We start from the raw sequence: 18598 nt of genomic DNA, 5'->3' as shown, positions 1-18598 counted from the left end.
GGGGTTATAAATACAATTATTATTTAATTACATATTTTTAAACACAATTTACAATCATATTTTCAAACTACACAATGATGACTCTAAGATATTATAGATATTACGGTTTCATTTTCTGTAAAGCTGCTTTGAAAGGATGTGTGTTGTGAAAGGCGCTATACAAATAAAAATGACGTGACAGTCTAGTCACTTGCTTGCAACAATAAAAACATGCAGCTTTGAAATATGCATTCTTTGAATTGAACCAAGAGGTCTGTGTGCAACGTTTTCATCTTCTATTGGTTACACGTCTTATCACCAAAATGTAACTTTGGTACGCAGGGAAGTGAAGTGTGACCACAGCTGTTCTCAACTGGCAACATTAAAAACTTTTTACATTTCTAGTCCCTTTGGTTATTCTTCTAAACATAACTCACACAGAACAGCATGTGTGTCTGTCAGCTGCAGATGCATTGTGAGGGATGCAGATATGTAATCAATACCAGTTCATTTCAACCAATCAGGCCAAACTGCTCAACAGTTGAGTCCTCAAGAACCGAACTCCAGATTCCCAACTTGTGTTGATTTCGTTTGATCTGCACTGAAAGCTCTAGTGTTAAAACTTCTAATCATAACTCACCTTGACTGGCCCTCTCTGTTTTGGGCTGTTCAAGCAGAGTGTCCAGCGCACTGCTGTAGTCATCTAACACCCAGTAGGCCATGCTGCGTAAGAACGGGTCCTGATGTGCTGGGATCTGATGGTCATGACCCAGAACGTGTCTCTGCAGGATTCTTTTGTAGGTGCGGGACATGTCAAACTCTGATTCATATAGCCGACAGATGACCAGAGCCAGCTGAAGATCCTGTAGCTTCTCTATGCAAACCTATGACCATGTGTGGAAGACATTAAACACTTACACAAACAGATCTTATGAGAATATAACAACGCAACAACTCATTTTCCTTGATCTTTTGAGAGAAGAGTTCATTCCAAAAAGAGCATTTATCGACACACAACTGCTGTCACAAGGACAAACAAATCAACACATGAGAAATAGTGATATTTCTAAGAATGTTTTACTTCAACTGCATCTCTGAGGGATCCGGCCAGCAGAAAGAAAGCAGCAGAATGTTGGAAACGTTGTTTTCCGAGCAATGAGAAGGCGTTTTTCAGCGCTGCCTTCCTCCAACGATCCTCACTGAAGTTATTGCTGAAGAACGCGGTCATCTTCACATTGTGCTGAGACCTTCAACACACACAGAAGATCTCAGTGAACTGAAGTCATGCTGTCAGGTGACACTACAGTATATACCTGTGAATCATGCTTTATCACTCACCTGTACAGTCCCCAAACTACAGCTTTCTTCTTCATGGCAAGATAAAACAAGGCTGCGTCTAACGGATCATTGTTCCTCTGATAAGAAGCTTTTGCTACCTGGTAGAAGATACAACATTGCTGATTATTAAACAGAATTGTGTTTCAGTAATTAAAGAAAATTAACCTTAAAAAAAACACATAGACATAAGTCATGTGATCAGCGTTTACTTGCAGAGAGCAATATTAAAGCAGATGTGTGTCAAGAAAATGTCAAGCCTCCTATTTCAGCTTCATATGCAGAGACAGTTAGAAGTAAACCATTTGTAGATTTATTTCCCCGAAATCAGCACAACCAATGGCACGAGTTTGGGGCAGGATTTTGTGTTTGTTCAACCAATCTGGGTGTATTCTTAAAGCTGTTGAGGAAGATGCGCAGCAGTGGCTGGTTCCAAAAACAATGTTTATTTTTGCAATTCTGTTTGGTGACGCTAGTGGGGCAGAAACGACACACTTTAGCTTTAAGGGGGCATTCACACAGGGCGCATTCTTGCATTCAAAAACAGCTAGATGGTGTGCAATGGAACAGGTAGAGGTAGTTTCCTGATTATATGTCAGGAAAGTATATACGGTATATTCAGTTATATATTCAGGGTAACTGGACATCATTAGGGTATATCTGGATAATGGTGCCAATCCAATTGCTTATGTTTGTGAGAGATGATCCGAGAAAATGTAGGGTAAGAATGGCATAAGAATGCATTCAAAATGGCAGAAAGGTGTCTGAAAAATATGGGACAATAAATAATCATTGTATTCTGCAAGCAAAACATGAAGTTTGAGGTTCGACCATATTATTCCAGACGTTTAATAATTTTCAGTCAGTTCCTTCAAACCTTCTCAATGCATCTGCGAAGCTTATTGGTGCTCCTGAGCCACCAGCCCACACCCATGGCTCTGAGCTCCGGCCACATCGCCTCTCCTTTCTGTAGAGCTGGGAGCATGTTGAGTAACTCTTCTTCAGCCTCAGAGTGAAACGCCCAGGCATAATGACAGGTGGACAATCCTGGAGACCAGTAGAACCTCAGTTAATGACAGGCTGAAGAACTTTCAAAACCCTCAAATTAACACTAAAAACACTACATGGCCAAAAGTGTGTGGACACCCAAACACATATATTCTTATATCTGGGAAGACTTTTCACTTTAAGCCAAGCGAACACTACATGGCTTGCAGTCGGCATCCTGCGACTCACAGTCCGGTTTTCGCCATGCTAGTGCGAACACTTCAGGACTATAGTGTATCGACTAAACGACCATTTGTCCCCAACTGAGACCATGTGTTCTCCTGGTATTAAGATGAGTTTTGGGTGATCCAATCACAAATGTATTCGCTTGTTAAAGTTATTATATTCTAATTGTTTTTTGTCTTCTGCTTCCTAATACCTTGTCCTCCTCTTGCCCTCTCTTTTTATTTCATTGGCTCATTGTCCGTCTTTCGCTCGTCGGGACAGTTCGCATACATGACGACAAGACGTCTAGATATCAAGCAGTTGTGAAAACTGTCGTAGCATCTGGGACTAGTCTCGGCCTTTCACAGGAGTGCGCACACAACAAGACCGTTCGTTGTAAGATCCGAGACTTCTTGTCGCAGACCAGTTGCCGACTCAAAACATCAAAGGAGATGAGCTTGAGTCATATAGTGTCCACTAGGCATTAGATTTTGTATGTGGCTTTGGTGATTTGCTCTTATTCAGACACAAAGAGCATTAAGTGAAGGTCGAGGTTGGGTTAGGGTTAAGGTTAGACACTGATGTTGGGTGTTCGGGTTCATCTCACAATTCACATCTTGCTTTAATATGATCTGATAGCACCATATTAAATGTCAGGTGTAAATGATCTCACATTTGGAGGTGGTCAGGGAGGGACTCTGATCAAATTCAAAGAAGGTGTAAATGCAAAAGTGTTTTTATTTTCTGGATAAATCTAGTGCAAAAGTAATTATGTAATGATGTACTGTAGGTTCTTGGATTTTTCTATTTATTATGACATCACTGAAATATGTAATTCTGAGCACATGGCTTTTCCTATCATTGCTATGCCGATGACACAACTCTACCTCTCATTCCTGCTCACGATCCTACAGTAGCTGCACAGATCTCAGCCTGTGTGGTAGACATCTCGTGCTGAATGGAAAAATACCACCTCTAAATCAACCTAGCAAAGAAAGAACTTCTCATTGTTCAAGCTAGCCCAGATTTACAACATAACCAATCAGCTAGACTCGTCACCATCCGGGACAGGCAGAAATGTTGGGGTTGTGTTTGACGATCAGTTAAACTTCACAGACCACATCACAAACATTAGGAAGATCAGACCTTTCCTATCTGAGCATGCTACACAACTTCTTGTCATATCTAGTCTGGACTACTGCAATGCTCTTCTGGCAGGACTTCCTGTATGTATAGTCAAACCTCTGCAATTAATCCAGAATGCAGCGGTGCATTTGGTTTTCAATGAGCCCAAGAGAGCGCATGTCACGTCTCTCTTCATCAAACTGCAACGGCTATCATTATTTGCTCAAGTTCAGTTCCCCCATCTACATTCACTACTCTTTAGTCTATGTGCCCTCTAGAAACGCACAATAAGCAGGTGAATGGCGCCTCGTGGTACCATCTCACAGAGGTACAAAATTGCTTTCTCTGACTTTCACTTCCACCGTTCCTCGCTGGTGGAACGACCTTCTGAGCTCCACCCGAGCAGCTGATTCTCTAACAATTTTCAAGAAACATCTAAAGATGCAGCTCTTCTTTCTTAATAAAAAACAAATTCTCACTTCATTCTTTCACCACTGTCTCTCACCTTCTCCTCTTCTTCTCTGAGACATTTGTAACTGTATATTGCAGTACTTCCCATGTTATTGCATCCTTAAGCAAACTGTGATTGCTGTATTCCTCGTTTGTAAGCTGCTTTGGATAAAAGTGTCTGCTAAATAAATAAATGTAAATTATGCCATTGCAATGTAAACACAACAGACACTGCGGTCCTGCATTCTTGTCAACCGATTAAATGAACAATATCAAACAATAATGAATGAATTATTCATTACATTCCATTAATTTTAATGCATTTGGCAGATACTTTTATCCAAAGCGACTTACAATGCATTCAAGATATACATTTTATCAGTTTTTCGTGTGTTCCCTGGGAATCTAACCCATGATCTTGCTGTTGTTAGCACCATGCTCTACCAGTTAAGCTACAGGAACTTTCAGGAAATTGTACAGGAAATTATTCCATTGGAATACACTTGGAATCTCTCGTCTCTCTCCTGGTCTGTTTTTTAAACCACTATTAGCATCCTTAACTGTGGAAATGTTTCTAAAGAAGAGAGAGATACCTTATTGTTTAACTGTGTTGGAAAGCATTTGAATTATCCAATGTTTATAAAATTACATTTTTCAGTTACCACAACCTCTGATGTAATATTCAAGTAGCGTTTTCCATTTTGCGTGGGTAAGTGTGATGGAAACTCTTTCCAAATCACAGTGGAGACACACCTGACTGCAAGGTGTAAATTATTGTAACAGCCAAACCTGTTAATTAGAAGGGGGTGTACACATTCTGACGGCCATGTAGTGTTTCACAGAGAGTTATATTAGCTCAGATACTCCTTAACATCTCGCCTTGAACCATAATCTAAACACTGATTCTTGTATAAGCTTGTGATTGTACCTTGACAGAGGAGCTGAGCTCGATGAGCTGGAGGTAAAGAGGTCAGGAGGAAAGTGTGCAGTCGAACAGCCAGTAGAAACTTCAGCCCACATTCATCCAGAGTCTCTCCACCTGATTGAAGAACATCAGACTCAGCACATCGTATCACACCTCAACAAACAATCATCTGCAGAAAATACTGACTTTTCCCGTGACTCTCTCCAATGTCTGTGCTGGTGGAAGCGATAGTGTCGGCCAAGGCCATCAGAGACATCTGCTCCATGCGCGTCAGGCCCGGCAGACTGGAGTGCAGCAGGTGTCCAGATAACACCTGAGCGTGTTCAGAGCCGAAAAACGTGGGGCTGTACTTGGACAGATCAATGACTTTAGCATTAGCGTCTTCCTCATCACCACCAAACGAATCCATGTCATCCATATTGATGGCTGCGGCCTGGAAGAGCTCTTCGTAAGCGTCAGTTCGGCTGGACGTGCGGGTTCCGCGTCCGCTCATACTGTCCGTACGCTCGGTGGCTGCGGTCTCCTCATCAGCGGCTAACAGCGCATATAACGGCAGGGGCGGGATCGCGTCGATCTCAGTGTAGTCCAAGCTCTCGCTCTTACTGAACATCTTTGGGTCTCTGCTTGTGCTTCCGCTGGCACTGATGGTGAGGGACCTCAGACGGCGCTCCTGACTGATGCCGCTGTCCTTCAGAGATACAATCTCTCCAGCGATGCACCTCACCAGGTGTGACAGGATGGCTTTGGCCCGTCTGACCTTCCCGAGATCCATTAACTCCAGAAGTTGTACAGGATGATACTGAGGTAAAGTGGGAAAGAGGTGGTGAGCTGCCTCAAACAAACCGGAATCCTCCATCTCAGCTGGGAGGTCGTACATCGTTCTCTTTCCACTGAGCTTCTGAGCCAAACTAGTCATTGACCTGGTGAGAGTCTTTTTAGGTGGATTTGGACTCAGTCCATCCTGTTTTGCACTAGCAGTGAGAGACGTTACACTACCGGTGCGGATACTATTCTCACCGGTATTGACTGCAGGTTTGGGCGGGGCCGGCGGTTGCCACTGAGAGTAGACATGCATCTCGCAGTCCATCCCGACCACCAGGATGCCATCTCGCACCCAAGACAGAGAGACAGGAATGGGTAGCGAACCCTCGACCGATGACACCAGATCCACCACTCGCAGGAGAACCAGGCGAGAGTAGCAGCGCTCATGGCTGCTGTCGGACAAGCCGAGCTCTGGAGGTTTTCCTGAAAGCATCCCATACATGTAAAGTTTGGACCCCAGACCCACAGTTAATATGTGAGCACCATCCTCTCGGGAAACCCAGTCTAAATGCACCTGCCTCTTATTGCCCCCACCTAAGCAATCATTATCAGCCACCAAACCATCTTTGATGCTCGGTACCAACAAGCTTCTATCGCAGCAGTTGCTACTCGGGCTACAAGATCCGATGACTTTAAGTGTCTGTTCCAGTATCCACTGAGAGCCGCCCGTGGACTCGCACTGGAATATACTCACATGCATGAGTGGCTCACCGGCACCCCAGTGAGCTTTTTCAGCCCTGTGCGCGACCGCTATTCTGCTGGTGTTACAGCAGCTGAGAGCCATGAGCTGTCCAGACACATTGAGAGCACTGCTGCTGGGAAGACCTTGCTCCACATATAGAGGCCACTCCTGCCACACATATGAAGGTTCTCCAGAGGTCTCAGGGTCAAAGACAGAGCTACACCTCCAGAACCTGACCATACCATCTGAACAGGACGTGGCCAAAAGGTACGGAGCGCGTCCAGCTGGCTGCAAAGACGAAGAGCTCAAATGACCTGTAACAGAAATGTAGAGCTCTTAGAAAATGTTTTTCAGGTAATCCAAACTGATATTGAAAGATTGCACTCTACCAGTCAAGTTTGGACCAGTTTACTCATTCTTAATTATTACCATTTTCCACTTTTTATAATAATAGTTTTTTTGACCCACTCTTTTTGACTAATGAAATTCCATGATGTTTCCAGTCATTTGGGATTCCTGGATATGGGCTTTTAAAAATCATTTGGATACCATGGTATTTGTTGTAAAACTAGTAAACATGAGATTAACCATGGTTAATCTATAGAAAAACCATTGTATTCAAACTTACTTTTCATAGTTACTACATTATTACTATAGTAAAACCATGGTTTCCGTCAATAAATAAATAAATAAATAAAAAATTGTTTTTTTAAAATGTTAGCCTAAACAATCACAGTTACTACACTATTACTATAGTAAAACCATGTTTTCGGCCTAAAACTATGGTTACTAGAGTCTACAATATGGGGAGCACTTTATTATAAGGTTACATTTGTTAACATTTTTAAACGCATTAGGTATCATTAACTAACAGTGAACAAAATATTATTTATGGTATTTATTCATCTTTGTTAATAGAAAATAAAATGTTTCATTGTTAATGTTAGTTCATAGTACAACTAATGTTAACATTTTAAAAATCACATGTTGAAATTAACATTAACAAAGATTAATATGCAGTAAAAGTCATTCATTGTTTGTTCATTCATTGTTGTTTATTAATGTTAACAAATGGAACCTTATTTTAAAGTGTAACCACAATATTACTATAGTAAAACCATAGTTAATCTATAGTATTTGCATAGTAAAACCATAATACCCACAAAATTATGATTTTTATGATCATAGTTTTAGTTTTCCTGTATTATCACTATGGTTTTACTACGGATATCATGGTTAAAATACAGTTACTGTATGGTAAATTTATAACCATGGTAAATTTATTGCGTGGGCACGCAAAACTATTTCAGAAATTCCCGCCCTGTCCTCTCAGGGGCTCCGTACCTTTCCAGGTCTGGAAATCACAATTTTAAATTTCCCTGATATTCCCAGAATTCCATGACCATATAAAACCCTCAATGTATGAAATCACACACATGGAAGAATGGGAATTGTGTAGTGATCAAAGATTGTTCATCAAATCCCATCTAATATTTGAGCTTTTGTCTAAATTACAGCTCTGCAAATTCAAACATATGCATAATTTATACTAGTCTAATTTCAAGCATTTAAGTATAAATTCTTCATTTTTAAGACATATATTATGCCAAGTGTGTCACAATTTAGTAGTGTAGTGTCTGTAAGTAAAAAAACAGAACATAACAAAATTTGAAGTAATCAAAAGTCTAAGCATTTAAATGCACGGTACTCTATTGTGTGTTTATTAGGATCAAGGGTACAATATGTAATGTATGGTCACCTGCAGCAGGTGTCACACGTATGACTTCCACACCCTCAGGTAGATCGAGCTCCTGACTGAAAACCTTCATGTTTGTAAGCGTGAGACGGCAGGCACTCTGGAGGTTGGACGTGTTCAGTTTTGATCTCTGGATGGACGGTGAGCTGACTGTATCAAAGTTAAACTGTGCACAGTTGACAGATGATGGAGACACCGTCGCTCTCTCTACAGGACAACGAGCTTCCTCTGAAAGAACAGAAACAAGTCTTTTCAATTGATGGAAATGTTTAAAGTAAATATGAAATCAAATTTGACCCGATTTGCTGTCCTAAAATACTCCTGGTCTTACTGTGCACTAATCATCATAGCTTGTTTTTCCAAATAAATAAAAATGTTTGTCTTTATGACAACATATGTTGACATATCTATTTAGTAAAAATGTAATAGTATGCTCCGCCTCTCTGTTCCTTTTCTACTGACATCGCCAAGGCCATGCAAACTAGTGTATAATCTTAACAAGCCAGATAACTATTTGTTTTAGAAAAGTTTCACTCAGGTCTGGCTCCATTCTGGTAAGAAACACCCCTTATAATGATCCAATCAATTCCTGATGTATACAATCAAAGTCCCACCCTACCCTTTTCCCATTAAATATCCTGTTTCACCTGGAAAAATGGCACATTACAGACATTTCATGTTGACTTTATTGCATTTATTAGAGGAAGTACATCATAACTTTTTCCTAATAAAATCCATAACAAACCCATAATGGCGGGAACTGCATCTAGTTGTAGATGCCACATATGCAGCAGTGATCTGCCGTTCTGCGTGAACTCTACCACCACCAGAAAGAACCGGGCTGAGAAGATCGTCTGGCTGGGAACTGTGTGAAGGACAAGAGTTCATTATAATCACACAGAAACACAATGAACACTGTGATGTTATCAGAGAGAATTGTTTCCCACCAGACTCCTGCAAACAATCTTCTGCTTTCTCATTTCCCAAGATCAGGTCCTCTTCAAACACATGTAACAGCTGCGTCTCCTTCCCCTGCTGTGAAAACGGAGACAGAGAGTGTCACACAAATAACACTGGAATAAAACTTAGATTTAAAACAGAATAAAGCGCTTAAAGTTAAAACAAGTTTTTGTCCTCATCACTTGTGACTGTACAGATGTCCTGAACTACAGTATGAAAATATATTTTTTTAGGTGTCTTAGGACTTCCTGAGCCTATGTCCTACAAAACCTTTTTTTCTCTCTCTAAAAATATATTTTTTCTGTTTAAAATGTTTTTTCTCTCTAATTTTGTTTCTCTCTCTAAAAATGTATTTTTTCTGTTTACATTTTTTTTCTCTTTAAATTTTTTTCTCTCTAAAAACTATTTTTTTTTCTGTTAAAATTGTTTTTTTTCCCTTTAATATGTTTTTCTCTCTAAAAATGATTTTTTTCTGTTTAAATTATTTTTTTCTCTCAAATTTTTTTTCCCTTTAATTATTTTTTTCTCTCTCTAAAAATTCTTTTTTTCTGTTTAAATTATTTTTTTCTCTCAAATGTTTTTTTTTCTATCTAAATTTTTTTCTCTCTCTCTCAAATCATGTCTTTTTCGGATCACGTCTGGTTAGGACACAGTGTAATAGTGCACGTGCTGTGGATGTTATACGAACAAAGTCTGTGATGGCGTCCAGCTCAATGATGCAGCCTGGTCTGGCCGTAGATTGTTGACTGATGATATTAAACACTTCTCCAACATATTTCTGAAAAATAAGACATGATACACATGCATGATTCTACTATTTGATATATTTATCTAAAGCCTGGTTATACTGAATGTGGATGTTTCTTACAGAGATGTCCGGGTTAGAAAGTTCGCTCAGCAGTTTTTTGGCTTCAATAACAGCCTGATAGAGTCTGAGCGAGTGCCCGTCACTGGCGATGAAACAGGCACTGGGTGAGTTTCCATACACACCTGAGGGAAAGATATGAATTATGAACTGAGCTACGGTAACTTCCCATCAGCTGCAAACTAAACAGGAATTACATGCGAGCATTTTACCAATTAAACTTTTAAACACAGTAAATATTTATGAAAGCTGAACACACATTTATGAATATTCTATGCAGCTGACACGATTTATCCGCTCACTCATTAAACAATATTGCAGACAGGAACTTATCACAAATAATCTGAACGCACATGAATGCTTTCTCCTGTACTGTACTCTTTCTTTTATTAAACGAACACTGTCATGCCGAACTAGTCAAAAATCTAGAATAAACCAGATGTTTCCACTGTGCATTTTGTTTGTCTAGATAACTCCAATGAAGCCGGTCAAGAACGTGTCTAGGTCATATTTCAAAGTCAAAAGAAATAATAAGAAATTATGTTTTGCATAAAGAAAATGAACTCAGATTTGTGACATTACTTTCATGACAATAACCCCACCTATACTCTTTACTGTTATGTGGGAAAAAAATAAGGGTAAATAATTTATCAAGTATGCATACATCATGTTAGTATTTGTTGTATTGAAAAATAATTATATTAGTTATAACACTAATGAGAATCTAATGAATACCATCACTGACAATGAAATCACTGCAAACAAAAAGTCAAACGTCAGGATGCAAGAGCATTTGTAATTAAAAATAATTTCATTTATTTATGCTAAATATAATTTATTTAAAGGGGTCATGACATGCCTTTTTATTATTTTAATATGTTCCTTGAGTGTGTGACGTCATTTAGAACAAAATCTGGCCAAAAAGACGTTGTTTTTGTGTTCGTTTCGGTGGTTCGTAACATCTCACCTTGGTGAACTTTTAGGAACACTTCTAACTGGCTGCTAAACACCTTCTTACTGCCATTGGTCCACATCATCGGTAGGTGTGGCCTGAAGCTCCACCTACCTTGAGGTCGACAGCTCATTCTGTTTGTTGTTCAGTCAGTCAAAATCAATCGACAAGAACACACCGGCGTGTAGTTATCAGCGAATTTACCAACATCTGTACGATCGTTCGCTTGGAGACATTTTCCAAGACCATGTCGTACGATTTTGTTTTGTTTTATTAGTCACAAAAGGAATCAAATCTACTGAAATACTCTCAAGTGCTCATTCACTCATGTGCCATCTGCAGTGAAAGCCATTCACACATCTGCCCAAAGTAACATGTGCCCCTCTTATCATCATTCTATGTATTTATTCTACACATTAACACTTTTATACGCTCATCTTTGCAGTAGTATCAGTGTCATCTTAAATAACAATAACAGTGTAATCGGTGCATATTATGGCCTTTAAGACTTGACAGTAGTTCTCTTCTGTAGACACTGTTCTGATTGGCTCTCTGCTGTTGACTGACCTGCTCTCTCTATTTGCCATCTCAGTGCTCACTGCTACTGTGTGGGGCTACAGATGTGATTAAAGGTTGATGTGTTTTTGGGGGTTTTCCACTGTGGATAGTACCTGGTACTTTTTTTTAGTACCACCTTGGTCGAGGTTCCAAGCGAGCTGAGCCGATACTAAATGTGACATCAAAACCCTGCAGATCACTGATTGGTCAGAGAGAATCGTCACTACCAGCGTCACTGGATTTGCGACACGGGACATCAACCCGCTAGTTTTAAAGTTAGCAACAGCGATAGCAGTATCATTTGTTCACGCGACTTTCGAATTGTAAAAAGAAATGGCTGTGCGCAAAACCACGCCGTGGTCAATAAACGAGGTGCAGACGTTCCTCTCGTTAGTAGCTGAGGAGAGGATCCAACGAGAGCTAGATGGGGCGACGCAACTATGACGATCAGCCTATAATCCCACCCACATTGAGGCTGCACTAAACTGCAGTGGAAAAGCAAGCTCAGAAAAGTAAAGCGAGCAGAGTCCAGTCCAGTCGTAACGTGCAGTGGAAAAGTGTCTTTACATTGACACCAGAAAGCGGCTTATTGTGAGAAAGCACCATTCACGTTTACATGCACTGTATAAGCAGCGTATTCTTTACTCCCGTAAACATGTGGCTCAGTCAGTAAGCAGCTTACTCCACAGCAATATAATTTCTCCATGGTGCTTAAGTAAATAATAAACATGCTATCCGAGGAAGACTTCACTATTTATTCTCCGTTGCTTTGCTTTATTTGCAGATATTCCAGAGTTTTTGCTGTGTTTGTTTCCAACTTTCCATGATGTTTCAGAACACCGCTTTTTGCAAAAACCCTGGAATAAACCAAATTATTATAATTTTTTTTATCCCCTTTCCTCCACATTTGGAATGCCCAATTCCCACTACTTAAGTCATCGTGGTGGTGCGGTTACTCACCTCAATCCGGGTGGCGGAGGACAAGTCTCAGTTGCCTCCGCTTCTGAGACCGTCAATCCGCGCATCTTATCACGTGACTCGTTGTGCATGACACCGCGGAGACTCACAGCATGTGGAGGCTCATGCTACTCTCCACGATCCACACACAACTTACCACACGCCCCATTGAGAGCGAGAACCACAAATCGTGACCACGAGGAGGTTACCCCATGTGACTCTACCCTCCCTAGCAACCGTTCAATTTGGTTGCTTAGGAGACCCAGCTGGAGTCACTCAGCTCGCCCTGGATTCAAACTCATGACTCCAGGGGTGATAGTCAGCGTCAATACTCGCTGAGCTACCCAGGTCCCCATAAATCATTTTCTTAAGTGCATGTGGACGTGGTCAGTGTGACATCACAATGTGTAGGAAGTCGAGAACGAGTCGCTTTGGCAGCTTTGTTTTCAACAAATGCTCTTTTTGCAGTGAGGAGGAAGTTTTGACTTCTGATACTTACAGTATGTTTTTATCATAAATGACCTCTTATACGTCAAAAGATCAAGGAATATTTGATCATTCATGTCATGACTCCTTTAATTTCTTATGATTTCGGTATGGGAAAAAAAAGGAAAAATAACAGAGATTACAATTACAGCTGCAGTAATTATCTAATTATGAAAACATTTTTTGTTGACCTAGTATTCTATTATTGTTGCATTGCTCACTGTCTGTGTATAGTTAATTAAAAATTTGAATATCGCCTTTTTCATGCAATGAAATCATTCATAAATACAGTGTTGTCGATGTGTAGCCTGCATAAAGAATATGGCAGGAACACAAATCCTATTAATCAAAATTAATAACTGCAGATAGAATATCAAAATAATTACTCATTAAATATGACTTTTGTCACATCACAAAGTGACACTTAAAGGAATAGTTCACCCCAAAATGATCATTCTTTTGTTTGTGTTCTGCTGAAGAAAGTCATACAAGTTTAAGAGAGAATTATAATTTTTGGATGAAATATTTCTTTAATGCCACTATATTTCTGAGGTGCGTGCTCACCGAGGCAGTTGCTGGGGATGAGTGTGGGCAGCCAGGCCACGTTAGAGAATGCCGACGCGTGCAGAGAGTTGATCCGGGCGAGTTCTGACACACCGCCTGAGAACGACAGCGGTCCGACCGGATCCACCCGCCACAGGATTAGCTCGCTGTAGATCGCATTTGGGTCCTGAGAGACGCCGCCAGACGACACTCTGCTCCTGTGAGATGAGGCGGTAATGCCAGGCGAGCAGGTGAGAGTGGCGCCCCCGTCAGGTGTCCTCAGGGCGTTGTGGTGTGACGTGGTGAGCAGCAGCGGCAGCAGAGAGTGACATGCCAGGTCGTTCAGGTGAAAGCGGTGCCCGCAGTATCGCGACTTATGAGACACGCTGAGCACCGTGGAAAAGGCGGAGTCTTCGGCGAAGCTGACGGCCCATTGGTTGAGGGAGCCATCTGCGTGTTTGGAGATCATCAGAACGTTCGGGGTGAAGATGCTGAGACGCAGGCTGTTAGACGCGGGTTTATTCTGACACAAGCCAATCAGAGTAGAGGAGGAGTGCGGCAGACCTGCGGGTCGCTGACGTCCGTGCTGCATCGCCAGCTCTACGTTTCTGTTGCAAGCGTACATCACTACGCTACGGCTCAGAGAGTTGGCGTCTCCAGTGGGGAATGCCACGGGAATCCGTGACACAAAGGAAACCTGGAAAAGAAAATTAATTCATCATGTGCCCACTTAACAGAGGCGCCCGTCATCACAGCGTCAATAAAAATAATAATAGATGAGAATCAACACATACTGTAGTCACTGTGCAGTGTAAATGTGGCTATAGGTGGAAGACCAATCACATTTCAGTATGCAAATAGATACAAGAAATACAGGGTCCCCACTCTTTTTGACCAGAGTTTCCATGAGTTTCCTATGAATTTTCCAGTCGTTTGTGATTTACGGAAACCGATTTGCTAATGAATCAGTCAGACTATTTTTATTTTATATGATTATTAGAAAAATATATGATATCAGATTACATCATCAACTCCCACAGGTTATTATCATTAATGAGCAACTAAACTGAAACTATAAAAGTGCACTACAAAATAAAATAAAACTAAATGAAATCACGGAGAAAATGACTTTAATTTTTGTTTTTCAATCATTGTTGGATGATCAGATTTAAATAATTTCTCAAGCTTTATTTTCTCTGTGAAAAAAAAAAAAAACTACAGCAGCCGTCTGATTGACGTGAAAACAATCACAGTTCACCTGCATACATGATGTTTGGAGGCCATAAACTGGGGGAGGGACAACACCAAAATAAACCAGCATAAGAGAAAGGGCTTGCCGTCTCGGAAACATTGCCAATACAGCCAGATATAAATTACAGTCTTTAGTTGACCTCAAACAAAACATTTATACAGTGCCTTGCAAAAATATTCAGACCCCTGACCAATTCTCTCATATTACCGGATTACATTTGGTACACTGAAATTTCATTCTGATTGATATTTTATTTTAAAACACTGAAACTCTAAATCAATTATTGTTAGGTGACGTTGGTTTATGTTGGGAAATATTTTTATGAAAGATAAAAAAATGGAAATATCTTGCTTGCATAAGTATTCAACCCCCCCACATTAATATTTGGTCGAGCCACGTTTTGCTGCAATAACTGCTTTAAGTCTTTTGGGGTACATATGTACCATCTTTGCACACAGTGACGAAGTGATTTTGGCCCATTCTTCTCTGCAGGTTTGCTCCAGGTTGTTCAGGTTGGTTGGGTGATGATTGTGGACTGCAATTTTCAAATAGTGCCACAGATTCTCAATAGTATTGAGATCAGGACTTTGACTGGACCACTGTAGGACATTTATCTTTTTGTTCTTGAGCCACTCCGATGCTGCTTTGGCCTTGTGCTTGGGATCATTGTCATACTGAAAGGTGAATTTCCTCCCAAGCTTCAGTTTATTAGCGGACTGAAGCAGGTTCTCTTGCAGTATTTCCCTATATTTTGCTCCATCCATTCTTCCTTCAATTCTAACAAGATGCCCAGTCCCTGCTGATGAGAAGCATCCCCACATCATGATGCCACCACCATACTTCACTGTAGGGATGGTGTGTCTTGAGGCATAGTGTTAGGTTTGCACCACACATAGCGCTTTGAGTTTTGGCCAAAAAGCTCTATCTTGGTCTCATCTGACCACAAAACCTTCTCCCACATCGCAGCTAGGTCACTCACATGCTTTCTGGCAAACTCCAGACGTGCTTTCAGATGGTACTTTTTGAGTAACGGCTTCTTTCTTGCCACCCTCCCATACAGGCCAGCGTTATGCAGTGCTCTTGATATGGTTGACTGGTCCATCATTACTCCACTCCCAACCACTGAACTCTGTAACTCCTTCAAAGTGAAGGTTGGCCTCTCTGTGGCTTCTCTCACAAGTCTCCTTTTAGTTAGAGCTCTGAGTTTTGAGGGACGGCCTTTTCTTGGCAGTGCCTGGGTGGTGTGGTGCAGCTTTCACTTAATGATTATTGATCCAGCTGTGCTCACTGGGATATCCAAACATTTGGATATTATTGTGTACCCTTTCCCTAATCTATGCATTTTTATGACTTCATCTCTAACTTCTGTGGAATGCTCTTTGGTCTTCATTTTCCTTCAGATTCACAGCCTGACCAATGATCCCTCAACAATGGGTTTTTTATCCAGAAAATGTGATTGCAACTTTAATGATTCACAGGTGGATGCCAGTGGTAAAGTAATTGTGTCCTGGTTAGGGCAATTTCTTTCATCAGTGTAACCTGGCAGCTTCCACAGCACAGGGGTTGAATACTTATGCAAGCAAGATATTTCATTTTTTTATTTTCTTTCTCAACATAAATCCAATGTCACCTAACAATAATTGATTTTGAGTTTCAGAGTTTTAAAATAAAATATCAATCAGACTGAAATGTCAGTGTACCATTTGTAATTTGGTAATATGAGAGAACTGGTCAGGGGTCTGAATACTTTTGCAAGGCCCTGTGTATTTAATTCCATGAACTTCAGAAACTTTGGCAAATAAGTGACTAGTTGTTCTCTGGTGCGGGCCGTTTGACACAAGACACGTGTGTTTCGGGTCCATGCTGCTGATACAGTAAATGCTGAGGAGATGTGTGTGTAGTTACGGCTGAATGTATCGACAGTGGAACATTTATAGCACATTTTATTCATGTCAGCAATTACTGCAGTATGCTGTGTTGTTGTGAATTTGACAAATAATTATTTTAATTTAATGGTATTTTATGCATGAGTAGCTTCTGCTCAAGTGCCATCACATGCAGGCGAACACTTTACAATAAGGTTGTAACATTAGTAAATGCAACATAAACAAAAAACAATATTTTTGGAAACATTTTACAATAAGGTTTCTTTTGTTCAAATTAGTTAATGCATTAGGTATCATGAACTAACAATGAACTTAATATTTTTACGGCTTTTATTAATCTTAGTTAATGTTAATTTATAAAAATACAATTGTTCATTGTTTGTTCATGTTAGTTCATACTGCATTAATGTTCATGTATAAACTTTTAATTTTAAAAATGTATTGGTTGAAATTCACATTAATTATGCTGTATTGTTTATTGTTAGTTCGTGTTTACTAATGTATTCAACTATTGTTAACATACGGAATATGCTGTAAAGTGTTACCATTTTTATAGCATTTTTTAATCTTGGTTAATGGTAATTTATAAATCTACAATTGTTCATTTTAGTTCATAATGCATTACTGTTTTCATGTACCACTTAAACACTTTAATTTAAAAAATATTCCTAGTAGATGTTGGAATCAACATTAACCAAGATTAATATGTGCTGTAAGTGTTGTTCACTGTTACTTTATAAAATCAAATCGCTTCTATTGTCACACAACCATATACACAAGTGCAATACTGTGTGAAATTCTTGGGTGCAGTTCCGAGCAACATAGCAGTCGTGACAGTGATAAATTTATAGTGATTTATAGTAACAAATGTAGTTAACTAATGTTAACAAATGCAACCTTACTGTAAAGTGTTACAGATATTGTGTGGTGTTATAACGTATGAAAACTAAAACTACACTAAGACTTCAAAACTAAAACGATACATTTAAAAAAATTAAAACAAAATAAAAACTATTTATGCCCCATTAAAACTAAACTAATATTGAAAACCAAATCGTAATTTGGTAATTAAAAACTAGTGAAATTTTCAAAAATATAACCCTGCAACTCCCCTGCCAAACTCGTTATGTATATATTACCTACCTGAAACAAGCAATAAGTAATAAAAATAATTACAAATATTACAAATTTGATCAAATATGATTCAAACCTGCACTAAGCAGAACTGCCGTTTCATTCTTCACCTTCTCCTCTTCTCGCGATCCAAAAGTTCATGTGTGTGTTTGTCAAAGCAGTCAGAACAGGGTTTCAGCTGTTCACGTAGTTATTCCACAATGCTTTTAACCTCGGAGGTGGTGAATATGCTTGTTTTCCTTTCTAGAAAACTGCGTTAGATGATGTTCAACAAAAGGTTCCTTGGGTCTAGAGAGTAGGGTATAACAGCTATGGAAAATGTTTCATGTTTTTCAGAGAATGTGTCGGCAGTGAAAATGGACACGCAACTGGCCTCTTTAATCCGTAATGTATTTAACGGTTTAATAATTTGATTAGTATCAAAAAATGTAAGTGCATAATAACTATTGTGCTACTATTTAGTGGTCGACCGATATATCGCTGAGCCCGATAATTTGGGCGATATTCTAAATGTTTTAATTAACAGCATCGGCCGATACATTTTCCAGTTTGGTCGATTTTCTTCTTAGGGCGCCGAGAATCACAGTTCGTTTTGTTGTTACGTGCCATCGTGTAACTACAATAATAGACCGGTGTGCAACACAATTTCATTTAAATGGTCCGCATATCAGAGCCGTGGCAGACACGTTTGAGCTCAATGTTAAAGTGCTTGCCTGTTT

General features: G+C 39.9%; 2 protein-coding genes across 2 annotated transcripts in view; both read right to left on the bottom strand.

The window, feature by feature from the left end:
• Nucleotides 1-12732, bottom strand: part of LOC127414575 (protein-lysine 6-oxidase-like) — a 134796-nt gene extending 122064 nt beyond the window's left edge. Inside the window, exon 1 of the mRNA XM_051652705.1 lies at nucleotides 12582-12732. The gene's annotated coding sequence lies outside the window, so the exon portion shown is untranslated. The remainder of the gene's footprint in view (nucleotides 1-12581) is intronic.
• LOC127414543 (dmX-like protein 1) overlaps nucleotides 1-18598 on the bottom strand; it is a 59904-nt gene that overhangs the window by 24467 nt on the left and 16839 nt on the right. The window contains exons 13-24 of the mRNA XM_051652645.1: nucleotides 13629-14304; nucleotides 10115-10236; nucleotides 9935-10024; nucleotides 9234-9321; nucleotides 9032-9151; nucleotides 8290-8514; nucleotides 5213-6844; nucleotides 5030-5140; nucleotides 2192-2361; nucleotides 1318-1415; nucleotides 1061-1226; nucleotides 620-863 (exon numbers count right to left, since the gene is read on the bottom strand). Coding sequence (XP_051508605.1) covers nucleotides 620-863; nucleotides 1061-1226; nucleotides 1318-1415; nucleotides 2192-2361; nucleotides 5030-5140; nucleotides 5213-6844; nucleotides 8290-8514; nucleotides 9032-9151; nucleotides 9234-9321; nucleotides 9935-10024; nucleotides 10115-10236; nucleotides 13629-14304 — 3742 coding nt within the window. The remainder of the gene's footprint in view (nucleotides 1-619; nucleotides 864-1060; nucleotides 1227-1317; nucleotides 1416-2191; nucleotides 2362-5029; nucleotides 5141-5212; nucleotides 6845-8289; nucleotides 8515-9031; nucleotides 9152-9233; nucleotides 9322-9934; nucleotides 10025-10114; nucleotides 10237-13628; nucleotides 14305-18598) is intronic.

The sequence above is a fragment of the Myxocyprinus asiaticus genome, chromosome 24 (assembly GCF_019703515.2).
Source record: "Myxocyprinus asiaticus isolate MX2 ecotype Aquarium Trade chromosome 24, UBuf_Myxa_2, whole genome shotgun sequence".
Taxonomy (NCBI): Eukaryota; Metazoa; Chordata; class Actinopteri; order Cypriniformes; family Catostomidae; genus Myxocyprinus; species Myxocyprinus asiaticus.
The sequence above is the reverse complement of the archived record's forward strand: the minus strand, read 5'-3'. Positions and strand labels throughout refer to the sequence as shown.